At 44.5% G+C, this 23834-nt stretch overlaps 1 protein-coding gene across 1 annotated transcript in view; it reads left to right on the top strand.

Moving 5' to 3' along the window:
* Positions 1-23834, top strand: part of LOC147693453 (uncharacterized) — a 177743-nt gene that overhangs the window by 52304 nt on the left and 101605 nt on the right. Inside the window, exons 2-3 of the mRNA XM_086933734.1 lie at positions 1888-2564; positions 7478-7604. Coding sequence (XP_086789860.1) covers positions 1899-2564; positions 7478-7604 — 793 coding nt within the window. The 5' untranslated portion in view covers positions 1888-1898. The remainder of the gene's footprint in view (positions 1-1887; positions 2565-7477; positions 7605-23834) is intronic.

Below are 23834 nucleotides of genomic sequence, written 5' to 3'. Positions count from 1 at the left end.
AATATGCCTATGTGGAGGGAGTGAGGGAGAGAAAAAGAGATCAATTTCTACTGGGGCGGGTTTGGTCTTACTGTCTCCCTTTATTGGACTGATATGTCTAGGCCTGGTAGAGAACTGGTTGGACTACTTTAATAATTTCTTCTGTGACTGAGATGTCTAGGACAGATGGAGGACAATATTGTTAAGGTTTAGGGGGATTTATTTAGCAAAAAAGCCTCTTGTTTTGTTGTAGTCTCATCCACCTATTCCTGCTTTGAGTGACTGCAGCTATAGGGAGAAGAGCGAACCGGCAGCTCATAACAAACACATTTCAACGAACTAGGCTCCTTGTCCGTTGCACATATAAAGGAGGAAACATTCCTCCAAACCTGTACAAGTGCTACTGTCCTAGCACTAGGTTTCAAAACAGCGTCAATAAAACAGTAAGCATTGGCAAAGCCAGTAGATCTCGATAATCATAGCGCTATAGGTGTTGTCAGTGTTAATGCATTTGTGTACGGCTCTGGGGCTGGTTTTATTAATACACACAAATGCATGAACGTTGCCAACGTCTATAGCTCTCCGATTGCCGAGACCTATTAACTATGCCAATGCTTGTTCTATGTACTTATGCGGTCTACGTCTTAGTGATTAAAAGCTATCGAAAGACACTTTTTTGGGCTAGGTTCCCACACAGTGTTCGAAATGTAAAATTAAGTAGGGAACATGTGACCTGACCGAGGAACAGGCAGCGTAGTGGTCTAGCAGTAGGAACTGCTCTGGTTTGTTACTTAGGAGGCAGTGGTTGGACAGCCAGGGAAGTGCAAAGGACAGCAGGGGTGGTGCAGGCATAGAAGTGGGCCGTCCTGGATACTTGTTAATTCTGTTCTCTTTAGTGGAATTAAATTACTGTTCATCTCTCAGCTCAGCAAGAGCACAAGTGAAACGGTGAACGTTGAAGAGAGAACCAAGTGGAATTGCAGAATAAAATAAGAATTGTCTGAACAAACACGCCTAGTAGTAAGGTGCTAACGCATGCAGACACAGGCATGGACAAATGCTGTATGAGTTGCCATGTTAGTCGGGTCGAATTGTTTTCCTGTGCTTGTAGAATATGTTGCATGTTTTCAAAAATAGTGCTCATGGCACCTGTGTCCTGCAGAATCATGCAGGTCTTAGGTGGGGAATAATTATGTGAAAGAAGTTATTGCAAATATGGTGCACAGTGAAAACCCCAGCGTTGTAATCCTGAAGTTTAATAGACATATGTGCTCTTTTTAATTCGGCATAGATGCAGCTCGGATTGAAGATTGGTGGCGCTGTAAAGTTTAGCAGTAAATGCTGCAATGTCAACAGGTGCACCAAGGGCTTTCGGTGCAATATCCTACAGTAGTTCCTTTCGCAGTATCTTCCAACTGAGTACTTTATTGTGCTGGATTTAGAATAGCGGGACTCTGCCATGGAGATTCTGGTAACCTCATCTTCACGACAGGAATATAAGAATTTGTAGACCAACGGATATTCATGAATGATTTATGGGCCCAATAGTAAGGCATTGGTAACCACTCTCAAAAAACCTAGTTGTCTAAATGATAGTTTTATAAGAATGCTGAGAGACATACTTAATTTGCACTGTGAATTTTTAGTTGATTTCTGGGTGTCCTAAGTCTTAGCATATTCAATCTACATTACTGTCAGATTTATGATGAATTTTACTTTGGAAACCCCCTTTAAAATTGTGCCCCCCTTATAGGCAAGAAAAGCAAAATATTTTCAAAGCCCTGGGGAAAATGAGCAGATTGTGGAAAAGAAAATGTATATTTGTAAAGCTTTCAAAAGTCGTGAAACACCTTCGGAAAAAGTTTGTTTCAAGAAGTTTAAATTTGCTCTTTCTTTTTATTTTATCAGGTGAAGGCTCAATGGAAAAAGAAATGGAAGGGCAGCATCTGGAGGGGTTTCCTACAAAGAAAGAGCCACAGGACACTTTTTTGGGAGAGCACAAAGACAATCTGTTCATGCCTTCTGTGGTTCCTGACCACTGCAAGAGTGGGCCGGATGCAGGACAGCGGTTAGGATTGCCTGCTGGTGCTCTGCCTAATCCAGCCAATTTGTACAATGCAGTCTGTAAAGTAGAAAACCACATTGGAGAACAGGAAGGAGACTCCACAGACACTTGCACTGATTCTGTGAAATCCTCCACCGGCAAGAAAACTTTTAAGCTGAACCCAAAGAAGCCTTCTGGAGAACGCCCTTTTAGTTGTAGTGAATGTGGCAAGAACTTTCTGCGGGGGGCTGATCTCGCCAGGCACTTGCGGACACACTTGGGTGGGGTGAGAGCATATGTCTGCAATGCATGCGGCAAGTGCTTCCGGCGCAACACCTCCCTCATTATTCACGAGCGGATCCACACCGGAGAGCGCCCGTACCAGTGCGTCCAGTGTGGCAAGAGTTTCATCCAGCGACAGCACCTCACCACGCATCAGAAGATCCACACTGGGGAGCGGCCTTTTCAGTGCATTGAATGTGGCAAAGGCTTCCGCTGGAGGTCTGAGCTCATCAAGCACCAGAAGAATCACACTGAAAAGGTACTGTGTATGTTTCAAGTGAATGCAGCATGACAGCATAAACCCACATAGATATTGTGTCATTCCACAATGTCTGTCAATTGATCTACATATGAGCGTCTGGTATCAAAAGCCAGGAAGTTGGCCTGGTGGACCAATTTCCTGTAAAGAAAGACCCTAATTTGAGACCCGACCAACTCGCATTGGTTTCTGAAGTAAAAATTCAAAATGCATTAAACTATCTTCAAAATATGTTATGCACTCCAAAACACACTCGCTGTTCCAAACCAGACATAATACAACTTCAGACAAATAGATATCTTTTATGTGCTATAATACAATTAATCAATTTTACTTTTTCAACGATTTGGCTAATGTGAGAATTTGGCCTGGTATATGATGTTCACTATTCTAGTGAGCACCTTGCACCAGTCCAAACAACCCTTATGGTGATGGTTGTAAAGTCAACCTTATAGACCAGCTATCCTAGAGGTAGCATGGACAAAGCAGTCTTAGGCTAAACTCAAGAGGGCATGTGAAGCCAGCTGTTTTACCAAATGCAATCCCTTTAATACCAAATGAAAGGACACCACACATGATATATATAAAAAATATATATGTATTTATTTCCAAAGAAATCCACTGAACTCTTTATGAGCACAGAAGCACAAGCGCATAACAAGTAACCTAATATAACATACAAAAGTTGCACAAATATGGAAAGGGCCGGGTGGCCCGCTAAACCATATACTAAAAAAATGGTATAAGGACCACGTCACGAACAATGGTAAGGCCTAGGGCCTTAGGAATCGCTGGGGCTACACTGGACTAACAAATGTTAGGAAGCAAGAGGCCCATGGGATGCGTGTGCAGTGTCTAAAGGCACACGTGTGCACACATAGAAGTCAATGCGTGCGTAAAAATGGGAAAGTTACAGGTTTGGGAGTCTTCCGACAAGGGAGATTCTTCAGTAGTCTTCTTCCAAAGTAGAGTGATGAAGTTCCAGAGTTTCGTTTCAGAGTTTGTCAGGATAATCTAAAGTCTCTAGACTCAGCTCCTACCTATATACTAATCTTAGGGGCTGGATTACCTGCTAGGTCCCTCCTATGGGTGGGACCAGGGAAGGGGATGGTTACACCCTTTCCCTTTGTCCAGTTTTGCGCCAGAGCTGGTGCTGGAGTGCCCCTGCACCGGTTTGAACTGGCCTATGCATGGGACACCTTATGTGCCCCAGGCAGTGTCTCAATCCTTTCAGCCCTCCCTGTCCCAATACACAAAGTCCTGTCTGGGGTAGTGCTAGCCCCTCCCAAGGCAGGAAACCTATTGTCCAAGCCTCCCTCGCTGGAAGGACTCCCAGCAGCAGGAGGTCAGACTTGTGTCTGTGGCAGCAGCATCCATTTTGTGATGCTGAGGCTCTGGTTAACTTTAACCGGGAATAGTAGGAACAACATGTCTTCTCCCTCTAGAAGGGTGGAATGCTACCCCCGTCGCCAGGACTGGCGAGAGGGTAGTATCCCAAATCGTATGACACCTTACTCGATATGTTTTGATAAAGCCAAACCATAGTTAGCATTTAACCAGGAGGTTCATAATGCACTTAAGAGTATATGGTATGACACATTTTCACGGAACTGGGAGAAGTCTTAGGTGTAGAGTTGGTACGAGACCCAAAGTTAGCTCTGCTGGGCATGACAAACGAGGTGGACCTGCCACGCATGCAACTTATATTCCTAGTACTGGCACAAGTGGTGGCTAAGAGGGATATAGCTAAGTACTGGGGGGCCGCAGAAACACCGGAGATCGAGGAATGGAGGAGGGGCCTGGATCTCTACATGGTAGCGGAAAGGGTGACATATAAGGCAAGGGGTTGCCCCAAGAAGTTCAGAAAGGTGTGGGGCAAATGGAGACAATACCACGGGCTTGAAGTGGGACAAGAAGGGCAATAACCTGGACAGTGTAAATAGAAGGCTGGGTTGTGACCTAACATGGCCCCGTAAGGACATGATCACAGGAGTTAAGAAGCGAAGAGGAGCTGCCGAAGGGATGTGCACTGTACTGTGCTGGGAAATACTGTTGGGAAGAGGGGGGTAGGTGGGCGGGACCCGGGATATTGTGATCCCTGACTACACACTAAGGTGTTTGGAAAGATACGAAGTGGCAAGCTACAAGTTGGGGAATGTTTTTCTTGGTTCTACGGAACACAGTTGGGTTGGGGGGGGGGATAAAATATAAAATGCGGGGATCCGCCATGACATGATGAGCCCGAATTGAGGAGTATGCAAAAGGTAACCGCCATTGATCACAACTGCGCCGCCCGGCCTCCGGGATGTGGGCTGAAGGGCCGTGTGACTTGATTTAATTTGGGAATAACCTCGGGGGTTGAACGGTGTTATTGTCCTTTAGGGCTGCTGATATTTGTGTACTTCCTGCAACAAAAATAAAGTTATAAAAAAAAAAAAGAGTATATGGTATGGCAATATCCTAGAACAGCTATAAGGACATGGTTCCGAAAGATGCAGACAGGCTCAGCTCATGCTAGAGCACCATCTCACATAAAACCAAGCACTCTGCCTTCAGGATTGTTAAGGCCTGCCATAGGAGTGACTTTTATAGGTGTATATGTGTCTAGATGTAAGGTTAAATATAGGTATACTATATCTAAGCAAGGGGTGATTACACGACCTTGCCCCAGCTGAGTGATCAGCCAGTTGTGTCAATGTGAATGGCCAGCCCGGGGTGGCATAATACATGCTGCAGCCCCTGGTAGGCCTTGGATGAAACCTATGCCCTGGGTACCTATAGTACTCTGTACAGGGACTCATAAGGTGATCCAGTATCCAATTGGTAATGCACCTAAAGTACATTGTAGTGAATTTAGAGAGAGAGCAGCTGGGCTGTGGGTCTGATTAGCAGGCCCTCAGCCACATAAAGTCGAAAACCAGTGAAGCAAAAAGTGGGGTGACCATAGGAAAGCAGACCCTACTCTCCTACAGCTAATAGCAGATTAACCTATTTTCTTAAAGCAACAACATATAACTCTACAAAATAAATAACAAATAGTAGCTGAGAGGTCATTTTTTAACAACATCTTCTACCTGCATGCTGTTATTTATTTATTTATTTATATCTTCTTTTGAAATGCTCTTCCTCTGGATAAGAAACAACTGCTCGGTATAAGAGGCAAGTTTGAACATGCCTCATGGTGTCGAGTAAAGGAATTGAAAAGCTGATCATCCTGCCTCCCAGGAACATTTTATGTAAATACTCTGTGTTCTTACCATTGAAATCTAACCATGATATATCATTCTTTTTTTTCTTTGAGTCGCACTCAACGCAGGTTTCTTGTATTTTTGAAATGATTTGGGAATATAGTTGACCACTAGTACCGGGGTGTAAGTTATTGATTCATAGCAAGGGGCACATCCGTGGACAGTAGCACAGTAGATATCTATTTGGGAGATACTTCTTATTTGTATTTTAGCATTTGTAACATGCTATCTTCATATCAAGCCTCTGCTTTAGAATAACCTAGCGTATATGATTTATTGTATTGTTATCTGTAAGGTTGAATAACAAATATTAAAGACACAGCTTCAGAGTGCAGAACGGCCAAGGGTGGCATGGGTCATTGAGGAATAAAGTGTAGGGATAGGTTGATGTAGAGTAGCGGTCTCTAACGTTTCTTATGGCGGGAGCTAGTTATGAACAGTGATATTTTTCATGAGTGACTCATGGATATAATCACTGTTACACTAGAGACCACATCCAGTAAAATTACAACTTTGACCACCCCATTTAGGATTATTGTTAATGACCTCCCTCTTCAGCACCACACTCCAGCGGCTGCTTTGGCGCCTGTTGATTGCTGGCCGAGTGGTCATTCACACGGTGGGGACAGCTATAGTGGGGCCGGCAGCAGAACCTCTTTGCTAGATTGAGAGCAGAGACAGTTGATCATGTTGCGGGTTGCACATTTCCTGGGCTGCACAGTGGGTGCTTGTGCCTGTGTGTGGCCCTGCCATTGGTCCGACTAGCTACAGCTGAGTGGGTATGGAGATGAGCAGTCATACCTCCTCCCATGCGCCAGACCCTCTGTATGACCTTCTTTGCTGGACTTCACCTCCAGAAGCTACTCACAGGGAGTTGGCGAGCTGCCAGTTGCTCCAGACCTTCTTCTGGGAGACTCCTGATGTAGAGAGTTCAGGAGGAATCCAGAACTGACGTGCCAACACAGTGCTATTGGGGGCTATGTGAGTTGGTGGAAATAGATTGAGAAAAGGTTGGACTTTATGAAGTTCTGGAATCACAGCAAGTGTGAGTCTTCTTTAAGGGAAAGCAGCAAATAAGTCCTAAGAATAGGTGCATGCACTGAGGAAATGAATCTGCTAGTACCGGGAGTTAATATCCTGGAGGCAGTCAGAAATCTTGGATGAGATACTATTTGTGTCTGGAGGACTTGATAGGCTCGCCCAGAACAGTGGTCACCTGTGTGATGCAGAGTCTTGCTTTATTATTTGGCAAAGCTAGACCTTTTGAATTAGCTGTTGGAGCCTGCCTCTCCCATTGGCCTCTAACCCCAGGTGAAACGGTCATTAACGCTCAGTTTAGACACCTTTGTCCATAATAAGCAACCTTCTGTTTTTTCCAAGTTTTGAAACTGATATCTAAGGTTAGGAAACAACACTCCGCGGTCTCACACTAAACAAGTGGGCTGGCAGGCAATTCATCCCTATACGCGTTTTCAAAATGTGACACTCCATGCTGACTGAACCTAGGAATGTCCAGATATATTCAGTATCTTTTTGCAGTGTAAACCTCCCCTCTTTTGTGTGGCCTTTCCTTTTTTTGTCACCCCAATCCTCTGCTTTTAGATTTGTATCTTTCATAATGTTGATATTTTGACATTAAAGCATGCAGGCTGGTTTCTGTTTCAGGCCGCAGACACCTTTGATGACATCGCGGCCTCTTTCCCAAAGGAGGAGTGGATGGAATTCGAAGAGTGGCAGAAGGAACTCTACAGGAACGTGATGAGGGAAACCTCCGAGACTCTGATTTCACTAGGTAAGCAGTCCAGGTGAGATGTGATGTTCCCCAGGCTTGTGGTGGGTGAGGGTCCAGCTGTTGCTTGAGGGAGAAGTTCTCCTTGTGCATGGCACGTTCTGCTTGTCATAATTGTAATAGTTGTATTACAATCTCGGATTCTCACCACGCCTGGGATCCTACACTGGAATTTACTTTCTAGCACTTGTTCTTTCCGTGGGAATGTTTAAACGCTTTCTGAAATACAGGAATGAATTTCTCCAAACTTCCTTTTAGAGAGTGAGACAAGCGGCTGCTATCCACAGCGGTGCTTACCTTTACCATCAGCGGGTCATGGACATTGCAGTCAAGGCCGTGGACCATAGTGTCTCCAGATATGTATGTGGCACATGTGAAGTTTCAGCTCTAGAGTAGTGAGAATATCACAGATTCCTTTGGCCATTCTTTCTTACTTCTGCGTGAATTCTCAATGTGTGTTTCTTTGTTCCAGTTTGAACAGTGTCCAAAACTCGCGCAACAAATGTACTACGAATGACCTCACAGTATCCAGTCAGTAACAACACCAAAAAGCACAACATAATTAAATGACAATACAGAACCAAACTGCAAAATAATTCTGCAGTCCTAGTTTTACATTTCATAGTGTTAAGGGTATTGCGACATGTGGTCTCATTTATAAGATTATTTATAGCACTTGTGAATGCATCTTCAAGGGTGAAGCGCCTTGAGACCCTCACGCTTAAAAGTCCCTGATTGATTGATTGATGTCAGGAGCCTGCATTATGGGTTGCTTGGCTTTTTTGCAAGTTCTGGATCATGGGGTTTACCATAACTTACGGATTTCAGCCGCTTTTCAGTTCTAACTTGTAACCATATTGCTTCTATGTATTTTTATTTTAAGTTTATATTGTATATTTCTAAATACTATGACATTTTTTTACCATCATGTTGGGCTATCAGCAGTATGTCAAACTCTATTAATATGATGAAGATACTCATAATTGCTTACTACAAACACATACAAATAATTTTTTTCTTCTATAACATTAGACATTTAAAATTTGGAAAATTGCAGGTTTCTCTGCTCCCAGCTTACAGTATCCCAGCCTCAGGCAGTTCCCGGAGTATCCAGGACTTGTGCTGCTGATGCAGTGTCTTTGTTCATGAAGAGAAACCCCAAACACAGGTTGCATGTGATTGTTTTATGTTTTGTATTCTGTATTTCTACAGATTTTATAATTTTGCTGAAAATAAATAGATGAAATGACCGAATGAATGAAAACTACATAAAGATTTTGCTCTACCTTTTCACAGAAAACCTTTTCAGGTTTACCTTTGTTGTAAATTAGAAAGTGGAATCTTAAGTGAAGTAAAACAGTCTTGTTTATTTCACTGTTGAAGTACTTCAATAGCACGCTGCTCAGCAGTGCCCCATAGAAAAGATCTCTCATCACAAACTGTCCACATTCTCTAGCATTCTACTCTGGTCAAGAGGGCCAAAGCAAAGGATGGGGAAAAAGAAGGAAGGCGGCAGGGGTAAAGGAAAGGTCGAAAAACAGGCAGGTTAAAATTGCACAATTACATGTCTCTTTCTCATACAACCAAAGGAATTGACAAAAGCTATCAATATTATTTACAAGGTCCATGTTCCATGGAAAAAGAGTGCAAAGATATAATACATCATGACCTTACAACCACGTAAAACCAGATATAATAATAAGCTGTACTCAACATTTGCTTTGTGCCATTGTGGTGCGCTAATGAATCTCTGAAGCCTTGAGGTGATATTAGCTGACTGAACTTAAAGGAAGACCTTTTAAGACTACTAACGTGAGAGAGTGGAGCTTTGACCTTGCTAATACGGTCTGTGCTTCACTGCAGACCATTTTCAAGCTCAACATTTCTAAAGACCTTTGTTATTCCTAGGGGACAAGTGGAAACAGTCCTACCTATCTTTGTCTATATCTGACCTCTAGAACATTACTATGTCTCCTACCTTCCATTTATGTCCTTCCACTCCATGCATCTATTCATAAAAACGTTGGTACTTTCATTAATATTCTCCCACTTTGTTTAAAATCCTATTTTTGTCCATGGGAAAGCAACCAGGAAGGACTAATGTTGTGATGGAAGATCCTTTATTTCACCGGTGAGAACGCAGTAACTAAGTTAGGCGTGGTACGGTAGGCACATAACATTTGCTCCAAAGCATTTTTACAAGACAACCCATTCATACGGGCCCTATGTACAAATTCATCCTGTTTATTCTTTCTACCATGCTGTTTGCGCGTAGGCAATGCAGTGCAGTTTTAAGATGATTGATTTTCCATTCAAATACGGAATCTTTCATGGTTTCAAAGTGAACTGAACCCCTCCATCAGTTACCAAGTACTCTGGGGCACCCTCATCAATTGGGAACTTAGTGTGAAGTCTCTGTCTGTGGCCCCCCGAAGCACCTGGAAGACCGCCATCCAGTAAGACAGCAAAAGCGGGCAGGACCAAGCCATGTGGAAGAAACCAGCATCCTCCACAGCATACCGAGAACACGGTTGTGGACGGGAACATCGCTTGTATGCTCCGGGAAGTCAAATAGGCCCGGTGTAAATAGAAGAATTGTATACGTTTGGAGCAGGCGTTTCTGGACACTCTAGGGCCAGATTCCAGGACCTTTATTCATGACATAGTTTTTAGGCACCCCCACGTCCTCCTCTGATCGCAAACAGATTGCTGTGAGAGCTGTCCGCGCCCCCTCTAGCAATGCCCTATATAGTAACTTGACCGCTTTCTTCTGTCCTATAATAAGTAAAGATGGCGTAAACACTCATGTTCCGGAGGCTCTGCAACTCTAGAAGCCCATCACTTGCGTATTTCACGAGTCAAGGCACCATGAAGTAAAAAATAACCCACTGGGAGGTCCTAAGACTCCTGGAGATCCAAAAAAGTTCACAATTCACCTCCTGTGAAGAGATCCCCAAAGCAGTAATCCCGGCCGACAGCCACCCATGTAGTCCCAACTACCTTCCTCAGCCCCTGATGCCCTCCCTCCAGGCCCCCAGCACCAAGCCATTAGAAGGGAGAGGTCACAGGTATATGGGATCGGAGCACGGGTCCGCCGCAGGGCTTGGGACTAGCCATAACGTGCTGTCCTAATCAATACATTCAAGGTCCGCAGCCTGGAGGCGGGCGGCAGCTTCAATAGGATACCAGTTAACAAATCCTTAGATGGAGCGCCCCCCCTCACAGGCACCCACACCCTCCCACAGAAAGGACTGCCAGCCAGCTAGCCACTGCCAAATATTACAACTCCACATCTCATGCCACCAGGCCTCCCTCTGCCACTGACAGGCTCCGTTTCGAAAGTACTACGCGACAACGCAACATGCCCCAGTATAGGAACAGTAGCAAGCCATCCAATTCCTGAAAACATTTCCAGGGCAGATCCACAAGATGCCCGGGTAGGTGCATCAGGCCAGATCATCTACAGACCCCGGGGGTGACCCCAGTAGAGTATTTTTTAGACCAGGGGTAACCAAGCCCAAAGCAGAGGTACGGCATTCCGAGGACTGGCCCTGAGAAGAGCCTTCACCAGCCCTAAGAGAGGCAGTTGTCTCAACCGCCCTCAACTGCTCCAGTGCCACCTGTATTTTATTATGGCGAGACACCTCCCTGTAGCAAGAATGTGGCCTAACGGCTAGAGCCATTGACCTCGAAGCTGGGGAAATGGGTTCAAGTCTCAACAGGGATGCTCAACATCCTGTGATTCTGGGTAAATCACATAATCTACCAGTGCCCAAAAAAAAAAATTAATGTGTCTGTCTGTAACACAACTGGTGCTTTTGTAAAGCATTCTGATACCTTCGGGCCGAGTTTCCGCTATATAAAACTCCCAAAAAATAAGCAAACAAAAAAAACGATGCCGCCTGGGGCACCAAGGTCACAGCAATTCTGGCATCTCAGGTCACACCGCACTCTTGTCAAAATGTTCAATCCAGTCCCATGCGGCCGAAGGGTCAGTGAAGAAACAACTTTATCTGTAGTCTGGACTCAGTCAAGCAGGGAAAAGCAAGGGGTAGAGCAGACCCAGGTTGTGTAGTTTTTTCTTCATCTGAAGGAATGACCCCCTCTGCGTCTCAACCTGGAGGGTGAAGTCAGGGTACAGAGACACCTTGGCGTTCTCTATTGCAAAGGGGCCATGCACGTGGGCCTGTTGCAGGAGATGGTCCCTATCACGGAAGTGTAGTAGGTGGGCCACCACCGGGTGAGGCTCCAAGGTGATGTATCTGCGCCAGCACCCAGTGTGCACGCTCCAAGGTATAAAATCTGGAGAGGCCCTCTGGGGCCACCACTTCCTGGAACCAAGCTTCCAGACAAGCCAACAGAGAGAGACCTCTTCAACACTTTTAGGCAAGCCCACAATGCGGACATTGTTGCGACGACCTGCCCTTCTTGGTCATCCAAGCGAACTGCCAGGCGTCTGGGTCTGGGCTTCAAGAGCCATAATGCGATGGTCAGCAGATTTAATAGCTGGTGTCCGAATCTTCTCCATGCCCTCTAGGGTAGCTACCCTCTCTGAGATCTTCCGCAAATCCTCCTGAATAAGGCCCAGCTCTACAGAGAGAGAGTTGATTTTACCCTCCAAACGTTCCCTGGATGCATCAATTGCACCCATAAGTTTCTCAAACTTATCATCCATGTACGCCATGTCCCCACTGCCAGCGCCCTGCTTGATCCTCTTTTGGGAGGCACTCGCGGTTGCATCGTCCCTAGACCGGTGTGTGTATCCCATGGTCTCTCCAATGAGGGTCCAGGGAGTGCTGGAAGTCAGGACAACCACACACCACCGATCACCTGCAGGCCGAGCCTAATGTACCCCAGTGGATGACACGACCACTACAGGCTGCCCATCCAGTGATGTAGCTCACCAGGGGGGCGTCAAATGGCCTCAAAGAGGGCAGTAAACAGCTCCGAGTGGGGATCAAAGTCTATAATGGCGGTCATCCAACCAAACAACCAAGATGCGGAAGCTCAGCAAGAAGTCCACCTCCCCAGGACCGCTCCAAGTTCCCCCCCCCCGCCATGAATCCAGGAGGCCTATACAGTTCACTGTGCAATCCCCCACTGATGAAAGAGGCAACAGCATCATAAACACACTCGCAATTGCTTAAGTAGAGAGCGATCAGGTGTTCATCAAGAGCCTCCTTTCATGTTGCTGCGAGCAAGGAGCCACGAAAGTAGTGCCTCCCCCCGGGCCAAAAGTGAGTCAAGCAGGAGGACACAATGCACCAACACGGGCGTCCACACCCCTGTTATGCCCCCACAGCGCCCCCACAGCTAGAGACACCCAGAAAGATGAGGAAGATGGCCAGGCCTCCAGGCTAGTTAAAGTGCAGCAAAGTTAGGGCAGCAAGTTATCCCTTGCAGGGCCCAGGCATCCCCAGCACAACTCTCCACCATATCCAAGAAGGGTTGGGGGGGGGGGGGGCACCAACAGTACAATGTTGGATGCCCATGGCTGTCACAGTCAGCGCAGGGCCGCCATCTCAACTACGGCGAAGTCTGGGAGCACCTGACCAGCACCACACGGCAGCACTGCAAGAAAGCTTTGGGCAATGTCGCAAGGGCCCTGCACACTCGTAGAGTCCGAATTGATGCAGGCAGGTAAGGGCAACAACCCCACAAAGCGTACTACTGCAGCTGCGGACAAAATCCAGTGTAGCCACCGCCAACAAAACCAGCCCGCCATTTTGTCAAGGCAGCAGGCTCCAATACTAAATGTTCTCCCCAGCAGCGTCGGAGTGCTCCACCAAGGTCCTGGCTGCTCAGCAGAACTTTCCCCGTTGGAGCGGGGGAAAATGGTGACTAGATGTGGCTGTGGGAATCACGTGCAGTGAGGAGCTCAGCCGTCTGCGTCCTCAAGGCATGCCCCCGAAGTGTGGGAAGATATATTTTTTTGTGGGATGTTCAGGATGAGTCTGGTGGTAGTGTTCCAGGTGTTTTGGAGTTGGCGTCAGACATGGGCTGGGATTCCGATGTAGGGGACTTTTCCGTTGTCAAGTCTACTTGTGATAACAGCTTGGGTGACTTTTTAGTGAGATCCACTTGAAATCTTGCATAGCATTCACGGGCTGCGGAAGCATTATGAGGCAACAGTGTTGATCGGTCTGTTCACGGAGAGGTTGCTGTCCAGAATGATCCCAAGGTTCTTGGCATGGTGTGTGGGGGGCCAAGTTCGGAGGGCCACCAAAGGGCATCCCACGAGATTGGGCGAGTGGTTGTTGCCGAAGATTATGAGTTGTTTTGTCTGTTTTGAGTTGGAGGCAGTTGTTTTTCATCCAAGCAGCAATTTTGTTCATGCAGTTGGTGAAGTTTGCTTTGGTGGTGCTGGTTGAGTTTTAAAGTGAGAGGATGAGCTGGGTGTCATCGGCATAGGATACTATTTTGATCCTGTGGGTTCTCCCATGTCTGTGAGGGGTATCATGTAGACTTTGAAGTGTGTTGGGCTCTGTGACGATACTTAAGGGACTCCGCAGATAAGTATCTTGTGTTCTGAGGTGTAGGTGGGGGGTCTAACTCGTTGAGTTCTGTCCGTGAGGAAGGCGGATATCCACTTGAGGAGCCGGTCCACAGAATTACCATTCGCTAAATGTCCAGAATTACCACACCGAAAGCTCTTCATTTTAGGACAATCATTTATTGACTTCTGTTTACTCAAACTAGACTCTTAGACTTTGTTGGAGTCTTTGTATTTCTTCCACTCTTTAACAACACAAACTGGCTGATCATTGGACATTGGCTCTTTGACACAGGAAGCAGTATGTTTAATTTTTTTAGCCAGATCAGTAGCTTCTTTAAGATTAAAGTTTTTAGCCAGCAACTCCTCTTGAATTGAAGGATTTAGTATATCTTACTATTTGGTCACAGATTAGTGAGTTGTAGAAATCTACCAATTCAATGTTAGGAGGACCTCGGGCAACATAACTTGGTATGCTTTCAATTTTTCCTTGAATTCGACCACATCATTTGTGACTTTCGAGGACTATATTAGTTTTCTCATCAAATGGCCCTTCTAGTTTTTTTAAGCAATCTGTAAAACCTCGCCTTGCTCCTCCCCTACTTCTTGAGGAATAGGGTCGGGTAAATTGTCAAAAGGTCTCAGTCCTTGCATACTCGGATTGTGAAGCAGAACAACTTGTTTGCACAAAGGAGAGAACTTTTCCCTTCCTATGATGATTAAATAAGGCTCAAATAAGTGTATCGATCCCTTCCACGCTAGCATAGTTTCTCTGCAATCATTTAGGAAGGGAGGTGGCTGCGCCGTTCTTGCAGCTACCATGGTGAGGATAAAAAGGAAGAATAATGTACACACCACATCAGTTTTCAAGAGGAAAGTGCAGAAGAGAATAAAATGCTACAAATACAGTCACTAACACATTGAAAGATTAACAAGTGATACACCTATCACAGAAGAAAAGTGACCATTGCAACCAGTTGCCACAAGGTGGCAGTAAAGTGCAGTTATTGTAACTGGAAAAGATCTAGTATACGAATTCCTCTTTCTGTGTAAGTGCTGGCAGAGGCAATACGGGTGAGGCGACTGGAACTTCACAGCGATCACTGGAATTCTGGGGCATTAAGAGGCATAGCTGATCCAGACACATTTAAAAAAGAATGTTTATGAACTTGCACTCTAAAAATAGGGCAATCGATCACCAGCAATCAACAAGAAGGCTTACCAAGAAATGAATGTGTCCTTGTGTAACGTATCTGGTGCGCATGTGAAGCGCTCCAATACCTTGGGGTCGAGTTCGCGCTGTATAAAACTACAAAAAAAGGCTTTGTTTTCTAGGCTTGCCCTGGTAAAGTGAGTGAGAGAAAAAATAATGGAAGTATGACGTGACAGATTCAGGAAAGCGCGAAATCACTGTTGCTCTTGACTGGAAAGTAGGTAAAGGCAGAGCGGTGACACTGTGCCCACCGGGTCACTCTAGTTAGCAGGAGAGCCGTGTCCCGAGAGGCTCCCACCTGTATCAGATTGAAGGCAGCACGAGGCACAAGGGGTCGCATTGATGGGCGGGCACTCGGGCGATGGACCATGGGTCGGTATCGGAGTTGCAGCTGCGGGCCACTTTTTTAGGACAGCGTGGTGGCCGATTTGTACTCGATCTAGGCTATTCATATGCCGCCAGCGGCCCAGAGCGGCCTTTCCGGAGGCAGATGGGTCTCTGTTACCCTCCCGCTTACCAGCGGGGCGGAGTTGCGCAAAAATACAGCAACGAAACATGTTGGCAACTGCAATGAAGTATTAGACATGGTTTAACATGAACCATTTTTAATTTGGAGAGCTTGCAGCCCAGAATAAAGTTTGAGTGGCCAGCAAGCCCTGCAATTTTAATGGTGAGAATTACACTTATTATTTCTCACTGGGGTTCTGTTGGTTTATGTATATACACAATAGTAAGTGATGTTTGTCTTGTCTTACTATTACTCTAGTGACCATCACTGTTTGTGGTTTTCGAGAAGGAGAACAAGCACTGATTCGTTTTGCTTGTCTTTTCCTTTCTTTTTCTCTCATTTTCTCTTTCACCAAAAGAGAGGGAGTTACCTATGATAAGTGGGTATACTGGTAATTCTTAGCCAGTAACCCTGTTGGCAATTCTACCGTGAGGTACTCTCTCTCGTCTCCCACATTTTTTCACTGGATGGAAGGTGGGGAGCGTGGATGGTAGTTGACACTTTCATTTCCTTATGAAAAGTGACACTGTGACTTAAACGAGTAGTTGGACTGCACACACATAAGGGTATTTTGAAAGCCATTGAAAACCCTGGTTCTCTTCACGATTAATAGGAATAAGTGTCTAGAGGGTGAGGCCTCATTTCGTGTATTGTGTTCTGAGTAGGGGGCGGCCTCCTCCTTCTTTCCCCCTTGGCTCCTACTATATTGACGTGGTAATTTCATACAACAAGGACCATACGAGCCTAGGACATAAAGCATTTACAGTGTATGCATGGCAGCTCAGCATTACTCTACAGGAGATCATAGAGAAATGAGCATTTGGGCACAATCTGTGAATTAAACTGCAGGATACCTGAGGTAGCTAATCGAAGATCCAATTCCTCGCATGGGGGCTACGGTGAACAGATGTCCCCTGCACAGCTTGGATGCTGTTTGTTGTAGCTTGTCACCAGTGTTATAAAGTAGACACTGGAACCCTGCCAAGTGCCACACTTCACGGGTTAGAGGCACTAATTTTTATCCTTTCCATCTAGTCACCGCAAGCAGCTGAGATTGTCACGCAATTAAGCGGAGTGACACGTTGAGTCTGTGTTTGCACAGTTGTGGATACCTGATCTAACTTATTAACATTTATCCCTCAGCTTAGTACTGATAACATTAATGACAGTTGTGTGATGCCTGGGCCATCCCTAGTCAAAGTGTCACGTGGCTCACACTGGGTGAGAAGCTGTGAAGATTTCACAAGACCTCAGAATAGAGAGTTGGGACGGAAAATGTTTCCTCCCGCTCCTCGCCAACCTTCCCCCTAGTACTCCATTGGTGCCACTTCGTCTAGATCTTGGCATTTGCTCACTTACCCATAAAGTAAAACTTGGACCTTTTGAGGTACTGGAGGAGGATCTGGTCCTCAGTAGATCTACTATTCTATCCACTTTGCTTGGAAGAGATTATGAAACATCCCGGGGCCACTAGAATTCCATGGGTGAGGTATATTAAGAATTCACACGAGATGGGTGCGGCGACGTGAGCTCACCTAGAAAAATCCAGTGGCATTTCCAAGTCTACACTGACGGAGCAGTATTGGAGATATGTAGATGGTAGTTTGCACCAGTATATGGGGGGGGAGGGCGGGGGGGGCAGGTTAAAGGTATAGAGACGTAATTAAGCCTCCAGGTGCTAAGACACTTTATATTAAGTGAAGCAGAGGTGCACCCTCGTTGAGGCTGAACCTCACCTAAGCTGCCCGTTTTGCTCAGAGGTTAAGGAAACTGTAGATCATGTCCTGTACTTTTGCCCGCAGTATCGCACACACAGGAAGGAACGGATCCTGCAGTTATGCCGTAACTTGGGCTTTAAGGACTACAAAAAAGCAACTAGGATATTTAAGGTAGACACAGCTCATGTAACTGTCTTTGATATCTCCCGGTTTCTTCTATATATGTGGAGACACAGATCGAAAAAGACTGCCCCGTTGACGCCCAGTGCATAGCACCTAAGATTCTTATGTGTCCGAGTTGCATTTTGTTGTCATTTATGTTTTTTTGTAGACTGTGTTACAGTAGATAATCAGTAAAGGAGTTGTTAGATGAAATTCACTTTTGCATCTTAAAATTGGTGTGATGTCCCCCCTATATGCTGTTAGTTTTATTTGTGGGTATTATAAATATTTCAATTATTTTATAACTTCTATATTCTGTTCCCCCAATATGCTGCTAGTTTTGACTGTGGGTATTACAAACATCTGACTTATTTTATATGTTATGTTTTAAGTTGTTAGCTATTATGTTTGCTTTTGTGGCAGTTGCCGAAATAAAGCTTAGTATGGTAGCATAGCTGTTAGACTGAAAAATCATTCAATTTGTGCTAAAAAGGTGAAAATTGATCTTTTTTATAGGGATCATTTAAGAGCAAGACCCCAAGTGGATCTTGTCTATTATGTCCTATAGTCCAATCGAAATCCAAGATGGACAATAAATATTAGAAAATAATTTTAAATCTTCCAATTTGTGTCAAATTTGGCACAAAAGTTCATGTATACACAACAGTGAATGTCGTGCATGCACATGTTGGACCTAGACTGTGACGTCATAAATATAAAACCAAAATGGCCACCAATAAGAACGCCAGGAATAATTAACAAACACTGTAGTAAATGTAAACTTATCATTTGTATCCTTACAACACATACTATGACCATGTGGACAATGTTTCCATTTTAATTCAACAATACGCAACGAGGTCGGCTCGGCGCACGGGAGTCTCGCCTTTGAGCTTTGTGTTAATTTCGGCTTGACTTTTTGCAGCCACAATAAATAAGTTCTTTGCATGCCTTATATGCCTCTAGAATGGTTGTCCTATGCAGTACCATTACTCCATCAATCTGCTTCCAGCCCCAATCATTTAAATTAGGTAATTCTTGCAAGGGTACTCATATCATTTAACATGTTCAAGGAATCTCTCGACATTTCTGAAGTGAACATCGATCTACAGCCCTTGGTTGATCTGACAGAAATTTAAATGCTGGAGTACCGAAGCTAGTGCCATCCAGGTGTCACAACCTACTTTCTTCCCTTTACCATGAAAAGCCAACATGGTGTCGCAACCGGTAACAGCATGGGGAAACGGCAGAGATCCACATGCTGCAGTACTGTGAGGTGGTATGTAGCAGAACATTTTCCTGTACTGAATGCTAACCACAATTCATTACATCTAATGTTTTGAAATTGCCAATTGCAAGAACGACTACATCGGTGTCTACTGTACGAATCACTATTTTGGAATAACCTTCAGTTGCTGCATCTAAGAATGAAGCATAACTTGTGTGAATGCTTCCTCATGATAGCAAGGCGATAGCATTTCGAAATTCATCATTTTGAAATTCGTAATTAGTGTGGAACTTGCAACTTTATCCTGACAGGTGCCAATTACTTGCTCCCCTTCGTTGTTAATAAGTTGCACACGCCTCCTCAGTACACCAAACCACTCTGTCCTGTTTTTGCCTCGTCTAAGGAAACTATGCCAACCTTTGGGTACAAGAGTGTTCGATTCATCTTGCTTGTGAAGGCTCGTACCTCTTTTTTCTCTTAAACACTTCCTTCCTTTAGTTCTCGCCCTCACTTCAGTTCTATAGGTTTCACTCTAAGCGCTTCTTTGAATCGCCCATTACCCTGAGCTTTTTCTCTTGCATTTGCAATATTTCTTCTCTTGTTCACCACTTCCTTAGTGTTTCTCTTCTTTACGGCCCATAGAAATGGGTAGCAGAGCCAATCCAAGAGTCTGTCTTGACTCTTGGATTCCATGCAGGAGCCGATCTACAAAAATGTATGCTTATAAATCATGCTACAGACCTCATGTAAAAATAAGATAAAGTCTCCTCAAAATTGATAAAAGATTAGTTTTGTAGCATGCAGAGGTGTTTTCCTTTAGTATATTAGATTATATCACTGCATTGAGAGGCGTTTATTAAGAGATTTTTTTAAGCATGAATTTAGAAACATTCATGCCCTCTGCTCGGACAAGAATACCACTACAGAACAAAGAGGCAAGTCAGTTGTCACTTGCACACTACATGTGGCTTAGAATCTTATTATACATAGAGCAACATATAGTCTCTTAAACACCAAAGGGTTGTACAGGGCCGGACTGGGAACCCAAAGCAGCCCTGGCAAATTTGCTCAGACCAGCCCCCATGTGGTGCATAGCTAGCGAGCGCAGCGAGTGAACCTGACCACTACAAGGAGGGATGGGATGGGGGGGGGGGGGGGGGGGGGGAGGGTTCTACCCCCCAAAAATAGGGAAAACATTTGCAAAAATGGTGCATTCTACAACACATTTTTAATTATATATTTATTTGTATTCGTATTTAAAGTGTAGTAAATGACGACCTTGCAGTGCACCATGATACAGCAATCTTTATTGGGTCTCTCCAATGATTCCCTCACTATCGCCCTCAAACAGTGTCTCATCTCTCCATAGCCCTTCTCTCGCATGTGTTTCATTTGTTTTGTAGCACCTGTCATACCAGTGTAAGGGGTCGGAGCATTTGACAAAACGCACACACACTTTCTCTCTCTCTCTCTCTCTCTCTCTCTCTCTCTCTCTCTCTCTCTCTGTATATCAGTGTATAGAAAATGTTACATAAGACATAGGGGACTACAGGTGTAGGATTCACATGCTGATGTTCTATTTAGGCACACCTAATTCCTCTATTGTGTGACTGTCTGAAAAGAAATCACAAAGTCCAACTGTCAGTTGCACCCAGTCATGTGACCCAGGCCAGGCTGAGGCACAAACTGGGGCGAAGGGCAGAAAAATTCCAGCCTTCTAAAAGTGACATTTTTAAACTTGTGATCAAAAACCCAACTTTACCATTAAATAGGGCTTTTTGCCACAATTCCAAAGGCACCAAACATGACATAGCCACCTGCTCCCAATTGGAAATGACTGTTTATTACATTTAATAAGGAATCCCGAATGTTATGAATGTTATCCTGTGAGAGCGTTAGGGCTCAAAGTAGTGAAAAAGAATTTAGGAGTTTTTCCCTACTAGGACAGGCAAAATTTAAAAGTACATGTCTAAGCTTTGAAATTCCACACAGGTCTCGAAAAATCCACTCGCTATGGTGCAAGCCAGATTTAATCAGAACAAACTATTTTTAGGACCTACTTGCCTATCTGGCTAACTGAAAATCTTCTAACTTCAGTCACAGAAAGAAATGTAAATGTAGAAGACAAACTGACTCTTCACCTCTGTCTCTGAAAGTCCAGCAAATGTGACAAGAGTTAACAGTATCTTTATTGCTCACAAAGTGAATGAGCAATAAAGTTGTCTTTAAATCTTGAAATCTTGAAACATTTGCTTGGCTTTCAAAGACAATGTCAAATGTCAGTTTGTCTTTCTACATTTACTTTTCTTTCTGTGACTGAAGCTAGAGGATTTTGCAAAGTGAACTGTGTGACAATCGTTGAAACCAGTTTATGGGTCAAGTACATTACAGTTAGGTCGAGTAGATTTTTCAAGTTACTAGTCCTGCAGGTCTAGTAACATTTTTATGGTTTTTAGATGCCCTGACACAGCACCCTACCCCATGGGCTACCAAGGGCCTACCATAGGGGTGACTTATATGTAATAAAAGGGAAGTTTAAGGCTTGGCAAGGGAGTTTAATGGCCAAGTTGACATGCCAGTTTAAAACTGCATTCAGACTGCAGTGGCAGGCTGTGACATATTGTAAGGTGCTACTTAATCTCTTCGATGCTCATGATGAGCTCTGCTCGTCCTGAGGCACGGTGCTCGTGTGCTCATGATGAGCTGAGCTCGTCATGACCACACCCAGTTCTATTATGGCCCAGCACAGGAGAAGAATATCTCAAGCATCAATGAGGTTAACAGGGTGGCTCAATAAGTGCTGTAGGCCCACTGATTGCATGTAATTTACAGGCCCTGGGTGTTTGGTATACCACTCTACAAGGGACTTACAAGTAAAATAAATATGCCAATTGGGTATAAGCCAATTTGACCATGTTTAAGAGTTAGCAGTGGTAAAGTGCACAGAGTCCTAAGGCCAACAACAACGAATTTAACAAAAAGTGGAGTAAAAAAAGGTTTGTGAGTGACCCTGCAGAAGGAGCCAGGTCCAGCATCAGCCTTTGTCAGAAAGCAATTTAAATAACACAAATAACATTGTGTTTAAAAGCTACACTTAATTACCCTTCGTGCCTCTTTTTTTCTATGTTAGTAAGCTATGTCCGCTCAGTTATTCTGTGCCTTTTGGTAGATATAAAATTGCAGTTCTGCTTCTATGTTTGAAGAATGTCTTAGGTTTTGATTTTTAAAATCTAGTCACGCTAGCCAGTATGGTTGCTTTCCAGCAATGGGGGGGGACAAGTGCATATTGAGAATGAAGGTTTGTTGCTACACTGATTTGCCAGCACAGTCCTCGTTAAATGGTCTGTACTAGAAAAGAGCACACCTAAGCTGGAAACGCACACCCTTTTTCTGACTGCCTTCCTTGCTACTTACTTTTTTAGGTCGAGCGTAGAGCAGCGCATGCGCTGCTTGCTCGACTTTTAGTAAAGGGTAAGAAAAAGTGCTACCTACCAGAGTTTTGCTGGCCTGAAGGTTGAGTGCACGTGCACAGCTGCCATCTGTCTCCTCCGTCACGGGTCAGTAAGTTGCTTTCCCCTCTGCCTCCGTCCGATCACTTTAACCTTCATTTTCGTGGCTTGGCTTGTTTTATTTTCAGATGCAGCCAACCTAGTATAACATTGTTCGTATTTGGTTGAGAGAGAAGCAGATGACATATGTCGAAGAGAGGTTTGTTGCTTTGCAAACAGCTTATATAGCAGAACGAATGTATGAGAGAGGCCGCTTTGTGTACAACACTATGTACTTTGATGCAGGTATTTTGTATACATTCATTACAAACTAGTTTGTAGTCGCTATAAAGTTACCCAACGAACACTTGTTTGTAAAACTCACTTTCTTTGGATTGCCTTGCAGCTTGTGCAATTTTGGGGAAATGCTCCTTGCTTTTGGTTTCCGTTTCTTTGGTTTGTCAGAGGCCTGTTCCCCTATTAAGGGGGTCCTTGGTAGATCATATTTTGTTGGACTGACCTGAATGTTTACTTCTGCCCCTTGTTGAAACTCAAGATATTTCATCTTTGCCGAAATCCTTCTAGGACACGCAAGAGAAAAGAACAGTGTTGATGGGCATAGGTCTGCAGTTCATTAGGTGTTGGGTGTTTAGGGATACTTGCCAGTTCTGTGTTTACAGCAGACCTGTACTTACCAGTGGACAAGGTTGTCAAACAGACTGGGCCTGACTTTGCTAGTGGGTTCCCTGGCCTCTCAGGTCTCGCTTCATGCCTTGTGCTTTCTGCCAAAATCAGCCGTTCACCAGCATGCAAGGAGGGACGAAGGAACGGGGAGAAACCTAAAGTAATGACGCAAAGAAGTGAACACTAGTAATGTCAAAGTAGGGGTGGTGTAGGCCAGTTATTGAAGACCCGAGTGACTGAAGTGTAATTCGGCAATTTGTTTAATTCATTTGACAAGAATGGCCGTTTTCCTTGGAAATCGATACAGAGTACCAGTACACACTGATTTGGGAGAACTTTGACTTTTAGGGTATAGCAAGTTGAAATAGTGAAGGCTTGCTCTTGACAGAAAGAATGGGGTAGAGTACGGATGTCAGACTATGCATCTCTCACAATAAAAGTGTCCAATCTGTTTTATTCTTTAAGATAATGATATAAGATTTAAGGTGCAGCCTTAGTTTTGGAAAGCACTATATTGTGGCATGTAACATCTTTTTTTAGCGCTAGTTTAAAAAAGCTAACTTAATTTATAGTCGCTTAGATACCTGTGCATGTAGCTCACTAGGTTAGTGTGCCTGCTGCAGATGTGTGTGTCTGTCATTATCTGTTCTGGGCACGGGTTCGAACAGTCTTTGGGGTCAGCTCTTGATTTCTTGAGCTGTAATGTCTGACAGCTCTGGTAACAGCCCATAAACAACCT

The sequence above is a fragment of the Lissotriton vulgaris genome, chromosome 8, assembly GCF_964263255.1.
Source record: "Lissotriton vulgaris chromosome 8, aLisVul1.2, whole genome shotgun sequence".
Taxonomy (NCBI): domain Eukaryota; kingdom Metazoa; phylum Chordata; class Amphibia; order Caudata; family Salamandridae; genus Lissotriton; species Lissotriton vulgaris.
This window is presented reverse-complemented; position numbering and strand designations above follow the sequence as displayed.